The 21,557-nt window shown below is 41.8% G+C and overlaps 1 protein-coding gene across 2 annotated transcripts in view; it reads right to left on the reverse strand.

The window, feature by feature from the left end:
• Positions 1-217: 217 nt before the first annotated feature.
• The window catches only part of gabrb1 (gamma-aminobutyric acid type A receptor subunit beta1), a 95,658-nt gene continuing 74,318 nt past the window's right edge, over positions 218-21,557 (reverse strand). The window contains exons 6-8 of one of the 2 annotated variants that reach the window (XM_026300937.1): positions 4,434-4,586; positions 2,342-2,589; positions 218-889 (exon numbers count right to left, since the gene is read on the reverse strand). In XM_026300937.1, coding sequence (XP_026156722.1) covers positions 548-889; positions 2,342-2,589; positions 4,434-4,586 — 743 coding nt within the window. In that variant the 3' untranslated portion in view covers positions 218-547. Of the gene's footprint in view, positions 890-2,335; positions 2,590-4,433; positions 4,587-21,557 lie in introns of both variants that reach the window. The other variant, XM_026300929.1, reaches the window with a different exon arrangement.

A 21,557-nucleotide genomic window follows, 5' to 3' on the forward strand; every position in this document is an offset into this window, starting at 1 on the left:
TTTTATAGCATGCTGTTTAGGAACTTATTTGACAAACTTGACAAAAACTGATGTTATGAAAGCACAGCCACCATCTTGTGTTTTCAATTTGTATAGTTCATTTGCTCGGTCATGTAGCAACTGAGAAGTTTACAATGAGCAAGGAATCAGCAAGGAATTTAGTGGCAGCAATCCCGAGTAATGATGAGAAAATTAAGCAAATTAGCGAGTGGTTAATATTGTAAATCCAACTGAATATTGTACAACTAATGACAAAGTTTATTAACTTTTTAATTGAGGACAACCAGACTTCATATTCTCAAATGTTATTGAATATGTCAGACTTTCATTCCATACATTCAGATTTTCATTCATATTCACAAGTTTCACTCAGTATAATCAGATCAGATCATGTCAGATCAGATTCAATATTCTTAACACACCATTCAAATTTCTCACAAATAATTTCCTACACGGCATGCCGTTATTGTATTTATATTGTGTAAACATATCTAGTACTACTAATTCTAAAATAGTAGTGCTGCCACAGAGGCTTACTACTGCCATCCTAGTGGACATAGTAAAGCCAGTACACTAGGTTAAAGAAGGTAAATGTAATTGGGAAGATGACACGGGACCACTTGTCTATGGCATTAACATCCATGAGGTCAGGAATCTTGACTTTGAGCTGTGAGGCCCTCCTTCGCAACCGGCCCTTTTTGTGGCCCATTGGCTGGTCAATGGCTGGCCGTCTGTACAGTTCACGGCTCGTCATAGGCTTGCGGTACTGTATGCTGGCACTGTCATAAGAAAACATGGTGGCCCGTGGATCATTGAGCGCGCCCATCATATCTGTTCCACCCATCTCACTGGTTAGGTTTGTCAGGAGGATGTTGCCATGAGCATCAACCTTAGAAAGAAGGTCATCAGATTTCATTACATTGATTTTGTAACTAAAATCCAAATAAACAGATAAAAAGCAAAGTCAAAGACAGTGTCCAAACAACGTCTAACATTAGTGAAATGAAACTTGACACACCTGATGACTGCTCTTTTCTGCTAATATACAGCACACACACACACACATCTATACATATCTATATATATTAGGGATGCACAGATTTATCAGGTTTGCATTGGTATTGACCGATATTCGCCCTCTGCCTTTTGGAAAATAAGATACTGTTTCTTGTGGTCTGACGCACATCAAGTAGCCTGCCCAGCTGCAGATTTAGGACAGATTGACTAGGTGGTGATATACTTCCCTTAACTGCCTTTTTTGTGAGGACTTGTGCATGTGCAGTTTGTGTTCAAATAAAAGTGAAGTAAAATTTTGGCTGTGTGGGGGTATTTCTCTATCTCCCATAAAGATCAGCGGTATGCAATTTGTAAGACATGTTTGAGTAACATTTTGAAGGGTGGTAGGTCAAAAATTTTAACACATTGATTCTCTGTTGATAACCACAGCATTTGAGAAAGGGAAAAAGGTCTTCACAGATAGCATCAAAGCTTAAGGGATAACTAACAAAGTGATGGAATTCATCGGGTTAAATGACCAACCTTTTTCTGTTGTGAAGGAAATGGGCTTTTGAAGTCTGATGGACTACCTGGAGCCTTGTTACATGCTGCCTAGTCATTGTTATTTTGCTGATGTCTGTCCCCCGGAACTCTACAACATTGTGGCCACACATATTCATGAGCTACTGGCTGGCAAGATCCCTGCCATCAGTTTTACAACCGATATATGGAGTTTAGATGCTATCCCTGTGAGCATACTTAGCCTCATGGCACAATGGATTGGCAAAGATTTTAACTTGATATAAGCAGTGTTGCACTCAGAAATTCACGGGCTCACACTCCGCAACCGCTGTCTCAGAGGCTTTTGAAAAAATGTTCAAAACATGGAAAATTGCAAAGTGCACACTGTTGCAATAATGCCAGAAATATGGCAAAAACTATGTTGGACATTAGTTTGAGTAGTTTTGGGGTGCATGGCACACAAAGGTATTGCATCGGTTATCAGCCAAAGTATCATTTTAAAAATTGGTATAGGTATCGGCCCAGAATTTCACAATCGGTGCATCTCTAATAACTAGAGGTACAACACAATCTCCAGATGCCAGTGTGCTTCAAACAAATCACTTGATATATCATTTAAAACATCTGAAACACACCCCTTCCACCTATATGTAATGATCTTGAGAACTGACAAAAACAATCCAGCAGTCAATTCCACTTTATGCAAGGACTGGCCAGGTGTTACAGTGAATAGGGCTTTAACTTCATTGTTGCTTCTTTTTCATGAATTTTATATTGTAAACACAACTATGTATAAAATATATAAAATTTACCCCACCTGCACTTTGTTGCTCTCCAGTCTGCCTTTTTTCTCATTGTTGGACTTAGCAGCCTTTTCTGCAACCTTCTTCTGCAGGTGAGGACCACGACCAAAGAAAATGTAGTTGACAAAGGCATACTCCAGCAAGGCCAGAAAAACAAAAACAAAGCAACCCATAAGGTAAATATCAATGGCCTTTACATAGGGGATCTTGGGAAGAGTCTCCCTAAGATGGGTATTGATGGTGGTCATTGTCAGCACCGTAGTTATACCTGCAGACAAGCAGATATGGAGGGACAGTATGGTTAACTCATGGAACATGATAGAAAAATTAAAGGTTCAATTTGTAACTACAGCATGAATATAATATAGTATTCAGAAATATGTTGTCAATATTGTATAATCACCAGAAAATATTAACTATTGCATTTTCTTAATCTTAGAATGAGCCTTTTACTTTTTCTACACAGGAAGTGGGTCCCATTTCTTTGAGGCAGCCATGTTCTCTGTCTGCTGGGGAACTCCAACACTCACGTGGATAACGACAGTGAAAGTTTGGTGAGGCCTTGGAGGAGGACTATCCGTCAGCCTCGGGGAAATTCTGGCAAACCTGATCTGGCGGAGATCATTGGGCGGTGGTAGGAATACTTTGAGGATTTCCTCAATCCCACTGACACGCCTTCCATAGGGGAAGTAGCAGAGACTGAGGACTCACAGGCTGATGGCTGATCCGTCTATCAGCCAGGCCGAAGTCACTGAGGTGGTTTGGAAGCTCCTCAGTGGCAAGGTATTGTGGGTGGACGAGATCCACCCTGAGTACCTTAAGTCTCTGGATGTTGTTGGGCTGTCTTGGCTGACACAACTGTGCAACATCACATGGAGATCAAGGACCGTACCTCTGGACTGGCAGACCAGGGTGGTGGCCCATTTTTTCAAGAAGAGGGACTGCAGAATGTGTTCCAACCATAGGGGGATCACACTCCTTAGCTTTCCTGGGAAAGTCTATGCCAGAGTACTGGAGAGACGAATTGGGCTGATAGTAGAAGCTTGGATTCAGGTGGAACAATACATTTTTCATCCTGGCTGTGGAATGCTGGACCAGCTTTATACCCTCTCCAGGGTATTCAGGGGTTCATGGGAGTTTGCCCAACCAGTGTACATGTACTTTGTGGACTTGGAGAAGACATTCGACTGTGTCCCTCATGGCGTTAGTCCAGTTCCAGTTCGGGAACCACAGGATTGCATCTCTGATTTTTGCAGTTGTCCTACTGGCTTCACCAAGCCAGGACCTTCAGCATGCACTGGGGCAGTTTGGAGTCAAGTGAGAAGTAGCTGGGATGAGAATTAGCACCTCCGAGGCCATGGTTCTCAACTAGAAAAAGGTGGCTTGCACTCTCTGGGTCAGAGAAGAGATCCTGCCTTAAGTGGAGGAGTTTAAGTATCTCAGGGTATTGTTCACAAGTGAGGGAAGAATGGAATGGGAGATTGACAGATGGATCTTGTGCAGCAGCAGCAGCAATGTAGTTGATGTACTGGACTGCTGTAGTAAAGAAGGAGCTAAGTCCAAAGGTGAATCTCTCAATTTACCAGTCAATCTATCGCCCTACCCTCACCTGTGTTCATGAGCTCTAGGTCATGACCGAAAGGCCAAGATCACAGGTACAAGTGTCCGAATTGAGTTTCCTCTGCAAGGTGGAGGGGGCGCTCCCCTAGAGATAGGGTGAGGAGCTCATTCACACGAGAGGAGCTCAGTGTAGAGCCAGTGCCCTCCACATCGAGAAGAGCAAGCTGAGGTGCTCAGGCATCTGTTCGTGTATCCCCCCTGCAAGAGCTAGAGGAAATCTCTAGGGAGAAGGAAATCTAGGCATCTCTGCTTAGACCACTGCCCCACGACCTGGCCCTGGATAAAGCTACAGAAAATGGATGGATGGAAGGAAGGAAGGAAGGAAGGAAGGAAGGAAGGAAGGAAGGAAGGAAGGAAGGAAGGAAGGAAGATTTCATCAAAATGATTGACTAACAGACAGGCATTCCTATGTGGAGCCAGGCCATTAGCATGACTAAAAGTCATATCCACAAACATAATCACAAATCAGTAAAGAATTTAAAACACACCGACCTAAAGCTACTCTGGCAGCTGAGGCATCATAGTTGATCCAGAAGGAAACCCAAGAAAGGATGGTGATCAAGATGGAGGGCATGTAGGTCTGGAGGATGAAATAGCCAATGTTCCTCTTCAGCTTAAAGCTCAGGGACAAACGAGGATAAGAGCCTGTCAAAGACAAAGTGCAGGATGAAATAGTCTAGATATAACTAAAATGTAACATAAGAAGCTAGCTTTACAAGCTATGGTTATAGTGAGTTCCTACTTGATCTTGCATTTCTTTCTGTAAACATGTTAACATGGAAGTCTGAATAACTTGAGTGTCAGCCACCTCTAGATTAGATGAGCTAATTTACTAACTAAACCTTTACGAAGATGTGGATTTTTATGTGATTTTGCAGTTGACTTCCTCATTTACATTGTCAAAACCTCTCTCACTGGATGCTGCCACAGGTGCTGTATCATAATCTATTTACACATTACTAAAGGCAATGCAGTGCAAGATGGTGCTATTTACATAGCACATTTCAAACACAGAGGCAATTCAAAGTGCTTTACAGAGGCAAGAAAAGACAGAAATATTATAAAATCTGACAAACAGCTACAGTGCAGTAATAACATGTAAGTAGCCTTGAACCCAACAGAGAAAACAAACATGTAGCAGAGACACCAATACATCTAAGGCACAGGAGAAGAGTGGAGTAATGTATAAAGGATGGTGATCAGGATGGAGGGCATGTAGGTCTGGAGGATGAAATAGCCAATTATCATTCACACTTTAAAATCTATTCTGTTGGTAAATTGTAGCCAGTGTAAAGATTTAGGAACAGGAGTGATGTGCTCAGTTCTCCCTTAACTCTGGCTGAAGTGTTGTGAATGAGCTGAAATTGTCTAATAGTCTTTTTGGGAGGACCAGAAAAAGTCGTTTATTCTAACATTGTATTTTGTAAATTTCCCTAAATCTTGTCTGGACATGACCTCCAAGTTTTTCTATATGGCTGAGATGAATGATTATTAAAATTTGAAATTTGGTCTTTATAGCACTGGAAACAGGGTGGGCAATAACTAAGTACATTTGCATCCAGATATTTACTTGCTCTAAGCACTGAAAGACTGAGTGTCATAGTCACTTGTTGATAGAGTTAGGTAAATTTGAGTGCCATCTACACAGCTCTGATAAGCAACATTATTTATGATTTGACCCAGAAGTGACATGTACAGGTTGAACAAGAATGGTTCAAGAATTGAACACTTCAAGGATTACAAGTAACAGAACATTTTTGAAGAAGCTGGTTGGCAGGTTGTCCAAACAGAAAGTGGATGAATGTAGCACAAAAGAGAAGCTGGAGATGCATCCTCCAGTGTTTTAGCACTTATATCATTAAATGCAGACAGTCTAACCAAATTATTTGTGTGTGTCTGCTGTAGTGGTCTGGTTGTGTTGTTTGACTTTATTCCTGGTCTGATGTTTTTGATTTTTTTTTTCAATATGAACAAATGAAAACTCAACCTATTCAGCATCTGTATCACCTGTAACCAATCAGCGACACTGAGACAATCAGACTAGATCCTGGAGAAATCACCAGTGTTTTCATAGGGCTGACACATAGAGACATACAGTGATTTATGTTCACATTCACATCTATCTGAAAATTAGAGTCACTCGTTAACCTGTCCTGCATGTCTGTGGATTGGACTGGGAGCTGGAGTACTCGAGAAAACACACAGACCTGGAGAGAATATGCAAATTCCACACAGAAAGGGCCCCTTTGGCCATGGGTTTGAAACCAGCACTGTTTTGCTGTGGGCTACAGTGCTGAGCACTGTAACACATGCTGCCCTCACAATATGCATATTTAGTTTAGTATAGTTAAACAATTCATACTATTATTTACTGCCAAATGTTAAATATATTCAATAATCTTTGGAAACAAATCAAAATAAAATTGCTTTAATATCAATTTTATGAACAATAGAAATGCCATCCTTTCTTGTTTAGAAGACTATAGAGCTAATATTGCTTGTTTTACGCAAACTAATTGCAAACTTTAAGGCTCAGTTTATATTTTTTCAAATCTGTTGAAAAAAATATTCACATGTACATCAGAAGAGTGCTTTTGATTACTGTAATGTGCAATCTGTACTGGTCCTGAAGTGATCTCTAACACACAGGCAATGGTGGACAGAATTTACGTACCTTCCTTTATGCAGAAATACCTTCTCCTAAATCAATTTAACACAAAATAACTATACTCCAGTGTAGTTTGACCAAAAAATACCAGGGAAATTAAAAAATAAGGAATTATTTGTTAAAATGTCTAAGTTTTGAATGTATTTTTGCACCAAACAAGACTGCAGATTTTTTTACTGGACATATTGCTTTGGAATGGGATCTGGAAAATGTGTAATTCAACATTTTAGGAAATAAATAAATAAAATTTACTTTTCTGAAAGTCAGATATATATTTAAATATATATGAAGCTCATGCCTAGCCAACTTTAATAGACTGACTTAATAGAATAGAAGCAAAAAAACAACTTGCCCACCTATTCCCATGTAGCGTGCCCTACCTTGCTGACCTAGAATTTGGGTAAACTAAATGCCTTGTGTTGTTGGATTAAGGCCCTCCTCTTTGCCTAAACTTTGCCCCCCCCACCAACTATGTCTGCTATCTGAATAAATCAAAAATCCCTTTGCCCTACCCCTGTCTGTGTCCTACTTTGATAATATACCTACCCAAAATACCATAAGACTCACAACAAATAGAAAAGGGATTTAAGAAGTGAAATACAAAGTTTAATAAAATGAGGGTTTGAAATGAGCCAAATACTTTGACCCTTCAAATATGATAGTTACTGAATTACTATTTCCCACATCACATACCTCCACACTGTTTTAAACTTATGACAGTGTAACTGGTTGAGCAATTTACACAGCCAAAACTGTTAAACTGAACTAAACATAAGTAACTGTGGGCCCACACACACACACACACACACACACACACACACACACACACACACACACACACACACACACGCCACTGTATTCACCCCTCCCCCTCCCGTTGCAGGCCTGGGATGTGCTCGGGTGCGTTGAGGCCTTGAAATGTAAAATGGCCGCTTCACTCCAACAATTTAACAACAAAACAGTGCCTTTTGTCCAGCGCTCAAAATAATCCTTCCTGGCACGGAATAGTTTGTTGCCGGAGGAACACCCAACGCTCTCGGTGGCTGGGTGCGCTATCCGGATAACAGCCATCATTCTCTCTGTCATATCCGGACCCACTTGCCTTTTCCCATTTCCCAAAGTGTCCCCATGGTCTCCGGTGTCCCACGACTAAACAATCCCCAACCGCACACAAACAATGGCGAATGTGCGAAACTTTCACTCTGCACCTTCGTATAGACGATGCAATGTCTGTTGTCTCAGTTAGAGGTGGCGTAGTCCCGTCGTAGCTCCGTTTGCTTCTATACCAGGTAATGCCCACCCAGATTGAGTTAACAGTCTCTTAATAGTCCCGTAAACAAACTTATGCCACATTACACAAAAGTAATAACCAACTGGAATCCCTTTGTCTCTCTCTGTCTCCTTTTTATTAAGTTATTCACGATCCATTTCTCTCTACCCCTTTTAGTGTGGGGTCCCCGCTATCCAGTATCCAATAGCCACACCTCATACAAGTTAGACTGTACACACCACGTTTTTCACGTGTCTTTCTAACAAACTTTGTTACATTACATAATGACGTCATGGGTACCCAGAAAGGTAACAGTATAGAACTATCACACTCTCATCTCTGAATTAGAAATGAATGTACACCACACATAACGTAATAAACATACCATAGAATAAAATTGTTTCAACCTTATTAACCCTAGTATTTTCCATAGGGTTACACCCAAATTTCAAAAATACACCTGCCACTGTTACAACCTGCACCTGTTTCTCACCTTGGACTGTTATTTTGATATATTTTCTGTTCCTTCTCTTAGTGTTTTTAGTTTACTGACTGTCTGTGATCTCTGCCTGCCAAACCACAGCTTCATTGAGGCAATTCTTCATGACAGTCTGGGAGGAGCCATCCAAGTCAATGCCTCCTGCCTCCTATATCCCATAGGCAGGTCACCCACATTGATCCCTCCTGTGGCCCAGAAGTCACCAATGCTGATGCTTCCTGTGGTCCAGAGCGGGCTGCCTATGTCAGTGCTGGCTGGTCCAGAAGGAGCCATCCATGTCAATGCTTCCAGCAGTCCAGAGTGGGCTGCCTACGTCGACGCCTCCTATGGCATACAGGGGGCCAACCACATTGTTGTCTCGTGAGCGGGTCACCTATGTTGATGCTTCCTGTGGCCACCTACACGAAAGCCTCTTATAACCCTGAGAAAGGGGCCAGCTTTAACAATGCAAACACTGTTCGCGTCCCTGTCTGTTGTTTGGCCTTTTCTGTCGAGATCACAACTTTCCCTGTTACAGTTCCTGTCCATGGTTTGGTCATCCCTGCTGAGACTATGTCTGTTCTTGTTCCTGCCTGGAGGTTGACAGCTGGAGCTGCTAGCATGACAATGAATGTCTGTGAAACTGCAGGATGTCCCTGTCAGTAGATCTACAAATGGAGCACCTGACATTACCACAGTTACTGGATGCAGGATGCCAATTACAGCATGCCCCAGGAGGTGCAGGGATGATGAAAACAAATAGCCTACTGCCTAGATTTTGGTGATGATGGAATGATTCTGAGGTCTTGGCTCAATAAGTCAATAGCACAATATTGTTAAAACACCTATGATGTCTTTTGCAATCGTCATAAGGCAGACAAGCTACAGAAAAATGTCGGCAGAACAAGCTGTTCTCCACACTGGAAACAGTCTCTGTGCATTCATCTCACAGCAGCTGCACAGAGACCAGTTTGTCCTGCACTGAGGATGGCTCAGTTTGATAATGTTTAACCCTAGAACTGCCAAGGAGTAATTTTTACCCCTTCCTGTTTACAAATGCCTGCAAGTCTTTTAAAATAAAAGCAATATCCTAAAATTGTATTCTTAACACCTCCAGTGAATTATGGTTGGGGTGGGGTTAAAAGAAAAAAAAAAGACCATTTACACCTAGAACTGCCAAGGGGTAATTTTTACCCCTCACAGAAATATAATGCTTCACTCAACTTTCACACTACATGTCTAACCCTAACCCTAACAGTTTGCTAACAGTTGCTGTGTTCTATAACATACTGCACATGGCAGCACTGAACACCTACATTGGACTTGCTTGGGTACGAATAAAATCCAGCAAACAAACAAAAAAACAATAAAAATGTACATGAAATGCCTGTGTGGACAGTGCACTCTGAAGGTGCACTGTGTGCATGCTGATTGTGTGCAGAGTGAATGTGAGGATGTGCTGCAGAGGACACAGAAACTATGTTCTGCCACATATTTTCCTTCTAACCTGTGTGTTACTAGCACCCGCTGGAAGCAACAAACGAAATTTCTTTTGTAAGTTTCGGTGTGTATATTTTATTAATTATTCATAGACTTTAGTGCTGCATTCGACACTATTGACCACAACATCTTAATACAGAGACTGGGGCATGTGACTGGTATCAGAGGAACAGCATTAAAATGGTTCCAATCCTATTTATTGGACAGATTCCAGTTCGTTCATGTCCATGATGAACCTTCCACGCACACAAGTTAGTTATGGAGTTCCACAAGGCTCTGTGCTAGGACCGATTCTGTTCACCCTGTACATGCTTCCTTTAGGCTATGTCATTAGGAAGCACTCTATTAATTACCACTGCTATGCAGATGACACTCAGCTGTATCTGTCTATGAAACCTGTTAACACAAACCAGTTAACCAGATTTCAAGCGTGTCTAACTGACATAAAGGCCTGGATGACCAGTAACTTTTTACTTTTAAATTCAGAGAAAACAGAAGTTATTGTATTTAGGCCTAAAAACCTCAGAAATAACTTTTCTAAAATTATAGCTACTTTAGGTGGCATAGCCCTGGCCTCCAGCACTACTGTGAAAAACCTTGGAGTTTGACCAGGGCATGTCCTTTAACGCACACATAAAACAAATCTCTAGAACTGCCTTCTTTCACTTGCACAATATTGCCAAAATTAGGAACATCTTGTCTCAAAATAATGCAGAAAAACTAGTCCATGCATTTGTTACCTCAAGGCTAGATTACTGTAATTCATTACTATCTGGATGTCCCAGTATCTCCATAAAAAGCCCCCAGTTAATCCAGAATGCTGCAGCCAGAGTCCTGACAGGAAAAGACGGAGGTGAGTAGCTGAACATCCGGGTAAGCGAATCACTTTTGTCTTGCAGGCGTGTCGTGTTGTGTGTGTTGTGTGGTTCGTCTGCAGACTGGCGGCAGACTAGCTGTGGTTTGGCACACCTGGGAACCGGCTAGACTTTGAACGGTTCACTGGCTGCTGCATTCCGGTGCTGGTCGGGTACCTTTCTGCTTTGACCGGTGTTTGTTGCTATTTCCTGACTTAGCGCTCGTTGGCCTACCGGTTAGCTTAGCTAGCTAGTTAGCTTGCTAACATGGCCTCTCCCTCTCTCTCTCTCTTTCTTGCTCGGTGTGCCACATGTTTAGTTATTCCTCTGCCTCCTTTAGTGATAATGATACCTGTATTAAGTGTAAGGTTCTGTTAGCCTTGGAGGCGAGGATCACTGATTTGGAAGCGCGGCTCCGCACCTTCGAACAAAAGCCAGCTAGCCTAGCCCCGTTAGCTGGTGTGGAGCCACCGAGCTCAGGGTCTGTTAGCGGTCCAAGGGCAGCTCCGGAGCAGCCCGGAGAATTAGCCTGGGTGACGGTCCGAAGGAAACATACTCCTAAGCAGAAGCCCACGGCTCATCACCTGCCTGTTCACGTTTCTAATAGATTTTCCCCGCTCAGCGACACACCCGCTGAGAAACCGACTCTGATAATTGGCGATTCCATAGTCAGGAACGTGAAGCTAGAGACACCAGCGACCATAGTCAAATGTTTCCTGGGGCCAGAGCGGGCGACATCGAGTCAAATCTGAAGCTGCTGGCTAAGGCTAATCGTAAATATGGGAAAATTGTTATTCACGTCGGCAGCAATGACACCCGATTACGCCAATCGGAGGTCACTAAAATTAATGTTGAGTCGGTGTGTAACTTTGCTAAATTAATGTCGGACTCCGTAGTTTTCTCTGGACCCCTCCCCAATCTGACCAGAGATGACATGTTTAGCCGCATGTCATCGTTCCGTCGCTGGCTGTCTAGGGGGTGTCCAGCAAACGATGTGGGCTTCATAGACAATTGGGCCACTTTCTGGGGAAAACCCGGTCTGATAGCGAGAGATGGCATCCATCCCACTTTGAATGGTGCAGCTCTCATCTCTAGGAATTTGGCCGAGTTTATTAGCCGACCTAAAGCCTGACAATCCAGGGTGGGGACCGGGATGCAGAGACTCAGTCTAAAACGCTTCTCTGCAGTTTCCTTAGAGCCGCCGCCCCCTTCAAACCACATAGAGACTGTGTCTGCCCCTCGAACATATAAATCAAATAAATCAGAAGTTAACAGAAGAGGAGTTATTCATAAAAACTTAATAAAAATTAAGACCACTCCTCTTATTGAACAGAAAAACAGAACTGTCAAATGTGGATTATTAAATATTAGGTCCCTTTCTTCTAAATCTCTGTTAGTAAATGATTTGATAACTGATCACCAAATTGACCTACTTTATCTTACTGAAACCTGGTTACAGCAGGATGAATATGTCAGTCTGAGTGAATCAACCCCCCTCAGTCATAAAAATTATCATGTTCCTCGAAGCACAGGTCGAGGTGGAGGAGTAGCTGCAATCTTCCACTCAAACTTATTATTAAACTTTCATCCTCAGAACAGTTATAACTCATTTGAGAGCCTCACTCTTAGTCTCTCACATACAAACTGGAAAACACAAAAACCAGTTCTACTTGTCATTTTGTACCGTCCACCTGTTCCTTACTCAGAGTTTTTAACTGAATTCCCTGACTTCCTGTCTGATTTAGTGCTTAGATCAGATAAAGTCATTATAGTGGGAGATTTTAACATTCATGTAGATGTTGAAAATAACAGCCTCAGCATTGCATTTAATTCTATATTAGATTCAATTGGTTTCATTCAAAACGTTAATAAACCCACCCACTGTTTTAATCACACCCTTGATCTTGTTCTGACCTATGGCATCGAAATTGAACATCTAATAATTTTTCCCCCAAATCCTGTTTTGTCAGATCATTCTTTAATAACTTTCGAATTTAAAATGATGGATCATGCAGCGTCTGGAAGAAAATTCCACTACAGCAGATGTTTATCCGACAACGCTGTTAATAAATTTAAGAAAATGATTCCATCTTTATTTGCATCTATGCCAAGTATAAACATAGTGGAGGGCAGCTGCCTTAATCCCACTCCCTACCAAATTGATCATGTTGTTGACAGCGCTGTAACCTCACTGCGTGAAACGCTTGATTCTGTAGCCCCTCTGAAAAAGAAGTTAGTGATTCAGAGAAGACTAGCCCCATGGTATAATTTACATGTTCGTACCTTAAAGCAGGCATCACGAAGGCTGGAAAGGAAGTGGCGTTCCACAAACTTAGAGGAAATTTTTCTAGCCTGGAAAAACAGTCTACTAACATATAAAAAGCTCTCCGTAAAGCCAGAACTGCATACTATTCATCACTAATAGAGGAAAATAAGAACAATCCCAGGTTTCTTTTCAGCACTGTAGCCAGGCTGACAAAAAGTCACAGCTCCGTTGAGCCCAGTGTTCCCTTAGCTCTCAGCAGTGATGAATTTATGAGTTTCTTTACAAATAAAATCACAACTATTAGAGATAAAATTCAGCAGATGCTTCCTATACCTGCAATAAATGAATCTTTTACTACAGTAGCTCTTGAATCATCTGTAGGACCTCAGTTATGTTTAGACTGCTTCTCTCCTATAGATCTCTCTGAATTTACATCAGTAGTTGCTTCATCGAAATCATCAACGTGTCTCTTGGACCCTATCCCGACTAGACTGCTTAAAGGCACCCTGCCATTAATGAACTCATCTTTATTGGACTTGGTAAATTTATCTCTAGTATCAGGCTACGTACCACAGGCCTTTAAGACTGCAGTAATCAAACCTTTACTCAAAAAGCCTAGTCTTGATCCAGGAGTCTTGGCTAATTATAGACCAATATCCAACCTGCCATTTATTTCTAAAATCCTAGAAAAAGCTGTTGCTAAGCAGCTATCAGACCACTTACACAGGAATGAACTATTTGAAGATTTCCAATCAGGATTTAGAGCACATCATAGTACAGAAACAGCACTGTTGAAAGTTACCAACGATCTTCTCTTAGCCTCAGATAATGGACTTGTTTCGATACTTGTCCTCCTAGACCTTAGTGCTGCATTCGACACCATTGACCACAACATCTTATTACCGAGACTGGAGCATGTGATTGGTATCAGAGGAACAGCGTTAAAGTGGTTCCAATCCTATTTATCGGACAGATTCCAGTTTGTTCATGTCCATGATGAACCTTCCACACGAACAAAAGTTAGTTATGGAGTTCCACAAGGTTCTGTGCTAGGACCAATTCTGTTCACCCTGTACATGCTTCCTTTAGGATATATCATTAGGAAGCACTCTATTAATTACCACTGCTATGCGGATGACACTCAGTTATATCTATCTATTAAACCTGTTAACACAAACCAGTTAACCAGACTTCAAGCCTGTCTAACTGACATAAAGGCCTGGATGACCAGTAACTTTTTACTTTTAAACTCGGAGAAAACAGAAGTCATTATATTTGGGCCTAAAAATCTCAGAAATAACTTTTCTAAAATTATAGCTACTCTAGATGGCATAGCCCTGGCCTCCAGCACTACTGTAAAAAACCTTGGAGTTATTTTTGACCAGGACATGTCCTTTAACTCACACATAAAACAAATTTCTAGAACTGCATTCTTTCACCTGCGCAACATTTCCAAAATTAGGAACATCCTGTCTCAAAATGATGCAGAAACACTAGTCCATGCATTTGTTTTCTCAAGGCTAGATTACTGTAACTCATTACTATCTGGATGTCTTAATATCTTAATAAAAAGCCTCCAATTAATCCAGAATGTCGCAGCCAGAGTCCTGACAGGAACTAGCAAGAGAGATCATATTTCTCCTATATTGGCTTCTCTTCATTGGCTCCCTGTAAAATATAGAATACAATTTAAAATCCTTCTTCTCACATACAAATCCCTTCATAATCAAGCTCCTTCATACCTTAAAGACCTCATAGTACCATATTATCCCAATAGACCACTTCGCTCTCAGAGTGCAGGCCTACTTGTGGTTCCCAGAGTTCTCCAAAGCAGAATGGGAGGCAGAGCCTTTAGCTATCAAGCTCCTCTCCTGTGGAACCAGCTCCCAGTCTGGGTTGAGGAGGCAGACACTCTCTTTACTTTTAAGGCTAGACTTAAAACCTTCCTTTTTGACAATGCGTATAGTTAGGGCTGGCTTCAGGTAACCCTGAACCATCCCTTCGTTATGCTGCTATAGGCCTAGACTGCCCGAGGACCGTCGGTGCCCTGAGCTAAAGAGGCACTGCATGTTTAAAACCACTTCATTCCTGCCACAATGCCACTGTCATGGCATCACAAACATGCCGTGGTACAAAAATGTGACATTTTGAATCACTACAATTGTGAGTAGTAATATTGTCATGTGCATAAATTTGAAGTAAAATAGCTGTGTTATTGGAGCAGGTAAAGCAATCGTTCGTAAAGTGGGAGGTGGGAGTCCTGTGGGGGGCGTGGGGCTATTGCTTGAGTGCTTGAGCACTGATAGCATAACATGAGGCCCGGAGGAACCTTTTTGTTGTTCATAGAACCTTTCGAGGAATTCCCCTTTATTTTTGTTCACACTGCAGGAACTGAGAACTATATTAGTTGCTTTGCTGTTAGTTCTAATAATTGATTCTGAAGTCACAATGATCTTTCAAACCTGACAGAAAGAACTGTTTTGTCTCAACTAGGGACTGTTTAATGTAAAGTGCATTCCAAAAGACTTTTCAACCTGGAGGTGAGATAAGAATCACCTACCTACACTCTACTCCTTTATCTAAACTCTGTTTGCACAAAACCCCAGGATGCCAAGTAATAACCCTTCATTAGAGTTTTACGACTAGCAATAAACTCAGTGGAGCTGGTTCCACAGGCATTCGTCGACCCCAGAGGATTAACAGCTAAAGTTTTTAATTGACTCTTAAGTACAAAATTATAAAGTATAAAGTGTTTAATTGCCTGAGGTTTCTGAGAAAACACACACATACTTCTCAGTTCTGAGAAGGACTGTTAGTTACACTTTAAAATTAAAGTTGAACACTATGTCTCCGGTAAAATAGCTATAAGATATTCATGAAATATTGTTTGCTTTTGAGTTACAGAAAAGTATGGAATATATACAACCCTAAAACTTTCGTGCCATATACGCATCATTATGCATGATTCTCATGCTGTACACATTTATTCACGTCGTCTGTGTGCAGTGTTGATGATGTTGAGGAGGAGGAAATGGAGGTCTCCTGCTCCCCTGAGGCACCCTGTACCTAGGGTCGAGGCAGAGGGAGAGGAAAGAGTACAGGAAAGAGAGGCTGCAGGAGTCAATCCACTGGCTCCTCCAGGTCAGACACACTGCCTGGTGATGTAGCTGACTGGAAAAGTGAAAAGGAGCCTGACAGCTTGCTACATCCCTTACCACATTTTCTGCCCAAAAGAAGACGAGATGCGCAGCCACCTCTTTCACAATAGGTGGACAGTCCATCTCCATCTGAGCTGATCAAAATGTATTTTGACCGGGCTGCCAACAAAAGTCTGTGTACCAACACAAATAAAAATGCAAAAAATATTGCTACAGGCAAAAATTCGAATGGGCTCAGGTCACAGAGGCTGAAATGTATCAATACATTGGGCTCACACTGTACGTGTACTTCCTGGGATCTAGATATCACATTTATTATGATATTTTTCATACCAGCCCAGCACTGTTCCACAAGCTTAATGAGGAGGGGTTTTGAGCTTGTGGGACATTTTGGGGCACAAGAACTGACATTCCCAAAACAAAAATTTACGCCCTGACAAACAAATCTCCATGGGGGACAATCAGATGGATCAGAGACGGAGTTCTCCTTTTTATCAAGTGGATGGACATAATAGGTGAGTGTGTGCTCCACTCTGCACAGTGCCTTCTCAGGGTACACTGTAAAAAGTATGCGCAAGGTTGGTGGAAAACACACAACAGTCTAGGTGCCAGTGCCGTTGGCTGTGAAGGACTAAAACTGCTTCATGGGGGGAATTGACCTCTCAGACCAGCTGATTGGGTCCTATTCCTCGCCATGAAAGAGCAGAAAGTAGTATGTGACAGTGCTGCATCACTTGATTGACATTGCTGTAACAAACAGCTATTTACTCCACAAAAAGCTGTGTGGCAAACTGGAGCAGCAGCCAATGAGGCACCATCCCTTTGAGGAGCAGTTGACAGTTGAACTCTGAGGAGTGCATCGACAACCAGTCCTGGAGACATACCAGCACATGCCTGTTGCTATTGTTGAGGGGGTATCTGGCACACAGGGGCGCAGGAAGTACAGGCTGTGTGGGAAGTGCACTCCCTTCATGTGTGAGGCCTGTAAAGTGCCTCTGTGTGTTATTATGGTCCTATCACAACTCCTAGAAAATATGCTCATAGGTATCTGGCACACTTAGAGATTTGATTGTACTATTGTAAATAGTTTATTTTGATGCACATGCTGCCTTTTTGCACAATGTGCATTTTATTTTCGTTTTACTACAGGTTATAAAAAGCTCAAAAGCTAAATTATAGACACACTCAAAATAAAATTTCTGTGGAGTGAAAGGAGTTTGTACAACTTTCTTATATTTACAAATTTGAGTGATACAGCTATGACATTTCTGTATTTAGAAAAGTATGTGTAAAAAACAATTATCTTTTTTTGTGGTTTATTGCACTTTTTAGCAATTTATTTAGTTAGTATGGACTTATTAACATTTGGGATATAAGGGTTGCATTGATGTATGGCAAATTAAAATGCTCCAAAAAATGGCACTACAACATGTAAAAATGTCAAGATATGCTCTGACGGATTTGTTCTATGGTAGGTTTTAAAGGGTTAAAACCTCTTTTAAGTATATGAGCCTAGAGTTGTATTGGGACTCCAAAAAGCAGTCTGAATGACACCTCCTGTTTTGTGTCTGTGTGTGTATTCAAAGTCCCGGGGTTACCTCCCATTAGCCACTTTGCATTGGTTCAGGAGTCCACCAGGATAATTGGCTGGTTTATTTAGGAGAACACCTCTTAATGGGGTTGAAACACTCTGGAGGTTATGACAAATCAGCTTTTGCCAGGGCTTGGTAAGCTAGCCAGTGTACAACCTTTAGCAGGAGGCATGAGCCTCTTTCCCTATGGTGAGTGATAGTTGCAAAATGAATGTAGTCCACCAGCATTTTTAAGTGCTCAGACACTGGACGTGCATGTGACGTAAACATAAGCTCTGGTGGGAGTCACCACCGCAGTCAGTTCTTAAAGTTGAAATGTTGGAAGCAAGAAAAATCTGAGCAACTTTGACAAGGGTTCTGATGAATGGGTTAATGCATCTCCAAAATAGCAGTGTTGTGGTCCTACCTATCTACCAAACGTGTTTCAGGGAAGCACAACTGGTGAACACATGACAGCGTCATTAACACCCAAGACTCACTGATATAAGTAGGGAGTGATGGCTAGCCTTTCTGATATAATAACACAAAAGAGCTAATGTAGAATAAATTAAAAAACTGAAAAACTTCATGTTAAGTTAGTTTTGACTGGTTCTCAAAAGCATGATCACATTTCTCCAAGTTTAGTGCTCCTTCACTGGCTCCCAGTGCACATCCGAATTGATTTGAAAATGTTTTCCTTGGTTTTTAAATGCCTAAATGATCTTGCTCTGCGATATCTCACTGACCTGCTCAGGGCTTATGCTCCCCTCATGCTCTGTCAGGACAGCAGATCAGATCAAGTCTGCATGTCATTTCTAAGAGGAAACTGTGAGGTGACCGTGCCTTTTGCAGCCCCCCAGAATGTGGAATGAGCTGCCTTTACACATTAGGCAGGGTGAATCACTTCCTGTTTTTAAATCCTATCTTAAAACTTTTTTCTCTTTGGCTTTTAACTCAGTTTGAGATGCTGACTTTTACTGTTGTATTTGATTGAATGTATTGTATCTTTTTACAATTGTTTTATTGTTCTTTACAGCACTTTGGCCAATCTTGTTGTTTTTTGTAAGTGCTTAATGAATAAATTGTATTGGATTGGAGGACCCTCGTCTGATGAATCACATATATTGTCTGTGCATCATTTACTTGGTAAAGATATGATACAAGGAATATATATACTAGCTGAGAGAAGGCAATCCAGTGCAGGCTGTGGGATGCTCTGAGCAATGTTCTGCAGTAAACCTTTGCTCCCAAAACTCATGTTTTGACACATACCACCTACCTAACACTGTTGCAGACCACGTACACCCATTCATGGTAACGATATTCCTTGATGGCAGTGGCCTCTTCAGCAGGATATGCAATCTGCCACACTGCAAACACTGTTCAGGAATCATCTGAGGAACATGACAAAAAGTTCAATGTGTTGCCTTGGCCTCCAAATTCCCCAGATCTTATTTCAATGAAGCATTTGTGGTATGTGCTGGAAAAACAACTCACAACTTACAGGACTTAAAATATCTGCTGCTGACATTCTGGGGTCAGATAGCCTACTAGATGATATCTTCAGAGTTCTTGTGGAAATCATGCCTTGACTGTGTACTGGCTTTTTTCAGAATATATTTAAACACCCTTGAACACCCACTCTTAAATATGTCAAGTACCAGCACTGAGCTAAATTCTTGATACTGACTTCTGTCCAACTCAATAGCAAGCACAGAACAGACAATACAATATTTTTAGGCAAACAGTTGCACACGTGAACAAAATTGTTAGTACCCTTCCATTAAAGAAAGAAAAACCGACAATGGTCACTGAATTAGCATGAACCTGACAAAAGTAATAATAAATAAAAATTAACTAAGAAAAATCAGTCAGCTTTTGAATTGTGGTTTCAACAGAACCATTTAAAAAAACAAACAAATGAAGCTGGCCTGGACAAAAATGATGGTACCTTTAATTTAATATTTTGTTGCACAACCTTTTGAGGCAATCACTGCAATCAAGCGATTTCTGTAACTCTCAATGAGACCCCTGCACCTGTAAACAGGTATTTTGGCCCACTCCTTGTGAGCAAACTGCTCCAGCTGGCTCAGGTTTGAAGGGTGCCTTCTCCAGATCACATGTTCCAGCTCTTTCCACAGATGTTCAATAGGATTTACATCAGGACTCATAGAAGGCCACTTCAGAATAGTCCAGTGTTTTGTTCTTAGCCATTCTTGGATGTTTTTAGCTGTGTGTTTTGGGTCATTATCCTGTTGAAGGACCCATGACCTATGACTGAAGCCAAGCTTTCTGACACTGGGCAGCACATTTCTCTCCAAAATGGCTTGGTAGTCTTGAGATTTCATTGTACCCTGCACAGATTCAAGACACTCTGTGCCAGATGCAGCAAAGCAGCCCCAGAACATAACCAAGCCTCCTCCATGTTTCACAGTAGGTACAGTGATCTTTTCTTTGTATGCTTCATTTTTGTGTCTGTGCAATTGTAGTCACAGGAACATCAAGCTGCTTGGAGATGATCTATATATCTATATATACAGTGGGTACGGAAAGTATTCAGACCCCTTTAAATTTTTTACTCTTTGTGTCATTGCAGCCATTTGCCAAAATCAAAAACGTTCATTTTATTTCTCATTAATGTACACTCAGCACCCCATCTTGACAGAAAAAAACAGAAATGTAGAAATTTTTGCAAATTTATTAAAAAAGAAAAACTGAAATATCACATGGTCATAAGTATTCAGACCCTGTGCTCAGTATTGAGTAGAAGCACCCTTTTGAGCTAGTGCAGCCATGAGTCTTCTTGGGAATGATGCAACAAGTTTTTCACACCTGAATTTGGGGATCCTCTGCCATTCTTCCTTGCAGATCCTCTCCAGTTCTGTCAGGTTGGATGGTGAACGTTGGTGGACAGCTATTTTCAGGTCTCTCCAGAGATGCTCAATTGGGTTTAGGTCAGGGCTCTGGCTGGGCCAGTCAAGAACAGTCACAGAGTTGTTCCGAAGCCACTCCTTTGTTATTTTAGCTGTGTGCTTAGGGTCATTGTCCTGTTGAAAGGTGAACCTTCGGCCCAGTCTGAGGTCCTGAGCACTCTGGAAGAGGTTTTCTTCCAGGATATCTCTGTACTTGGCCGCATTCATCTTTCCTTCAATTGCAACCAGTCGTCCTGTCCCTGCAGCTGAAAAACACCCCCACAACATGATGCTCCCACCACCATGTTTCATTGTAGGGATTGTATTGGGCAGGTGATGAGCAGTGCCTGGTTTTCTCCACACATACCACTTAGAATTAACGCCAAAAAGTTCAATCTTGGTCTCATCAGACCAGAGAATCTTATTTCTCATGGTCTGGGAGTCCTTCATGTGTTTTTTGGCAAACTCTATGCAGGCTTTCATGTGTCTTGCACTGAGGAGAAGCTTCCGTCGGGCCACTCTGCCATAAAGCCCCAACTGGTGGAGGGCTGCAGTGATAGTTGACTTTGTGGAACTTTCTCCCATCTCCCTACTGCATCTCTGGAGCTCAGCCACAGTGATCTTTGGGTTCTTCTTTACCTCTCTCACCAAGGCTCTTCTGCCACGATTGCTCAGTTTGGCTGGACGGCCAGGTCTAGGAAGAGTTCTGGTCGTCCCAAACTTTTTCCATTTGAGGATTATGGAGGCCACTGTGCTCTTAGGAACCTTGAGTGCTGCAGAAATTCTTTTGTAACCTTGGCCAGATCTGTGCCTTGCCACAATTCTGTCTCTGAGCTCCTTGGGCAGTTCCTTCGACCTCATGATTCTCATTTGCTCTGACATGCACTGTGAGCTGTAAGGTCTTATATAGACAGGTGTGTGCCTTTCCTAATCAAGTCC

This window comes from Mastacembelus armatus, chromosome 22 (genome assembly GCF_900324485.2).
Source record: "Mastacembelus armatus chromosome 22, fMasArm1.2, whole genome shotgun sequence".
In the NCBI taxonomy this organism is placed as follows: Eukaryota; Metazoa; Chordata; class Actinopteri; order Synbranchiformes; family Mastacembelidae; genus Mastacembelus; species Mastacembelus armatus.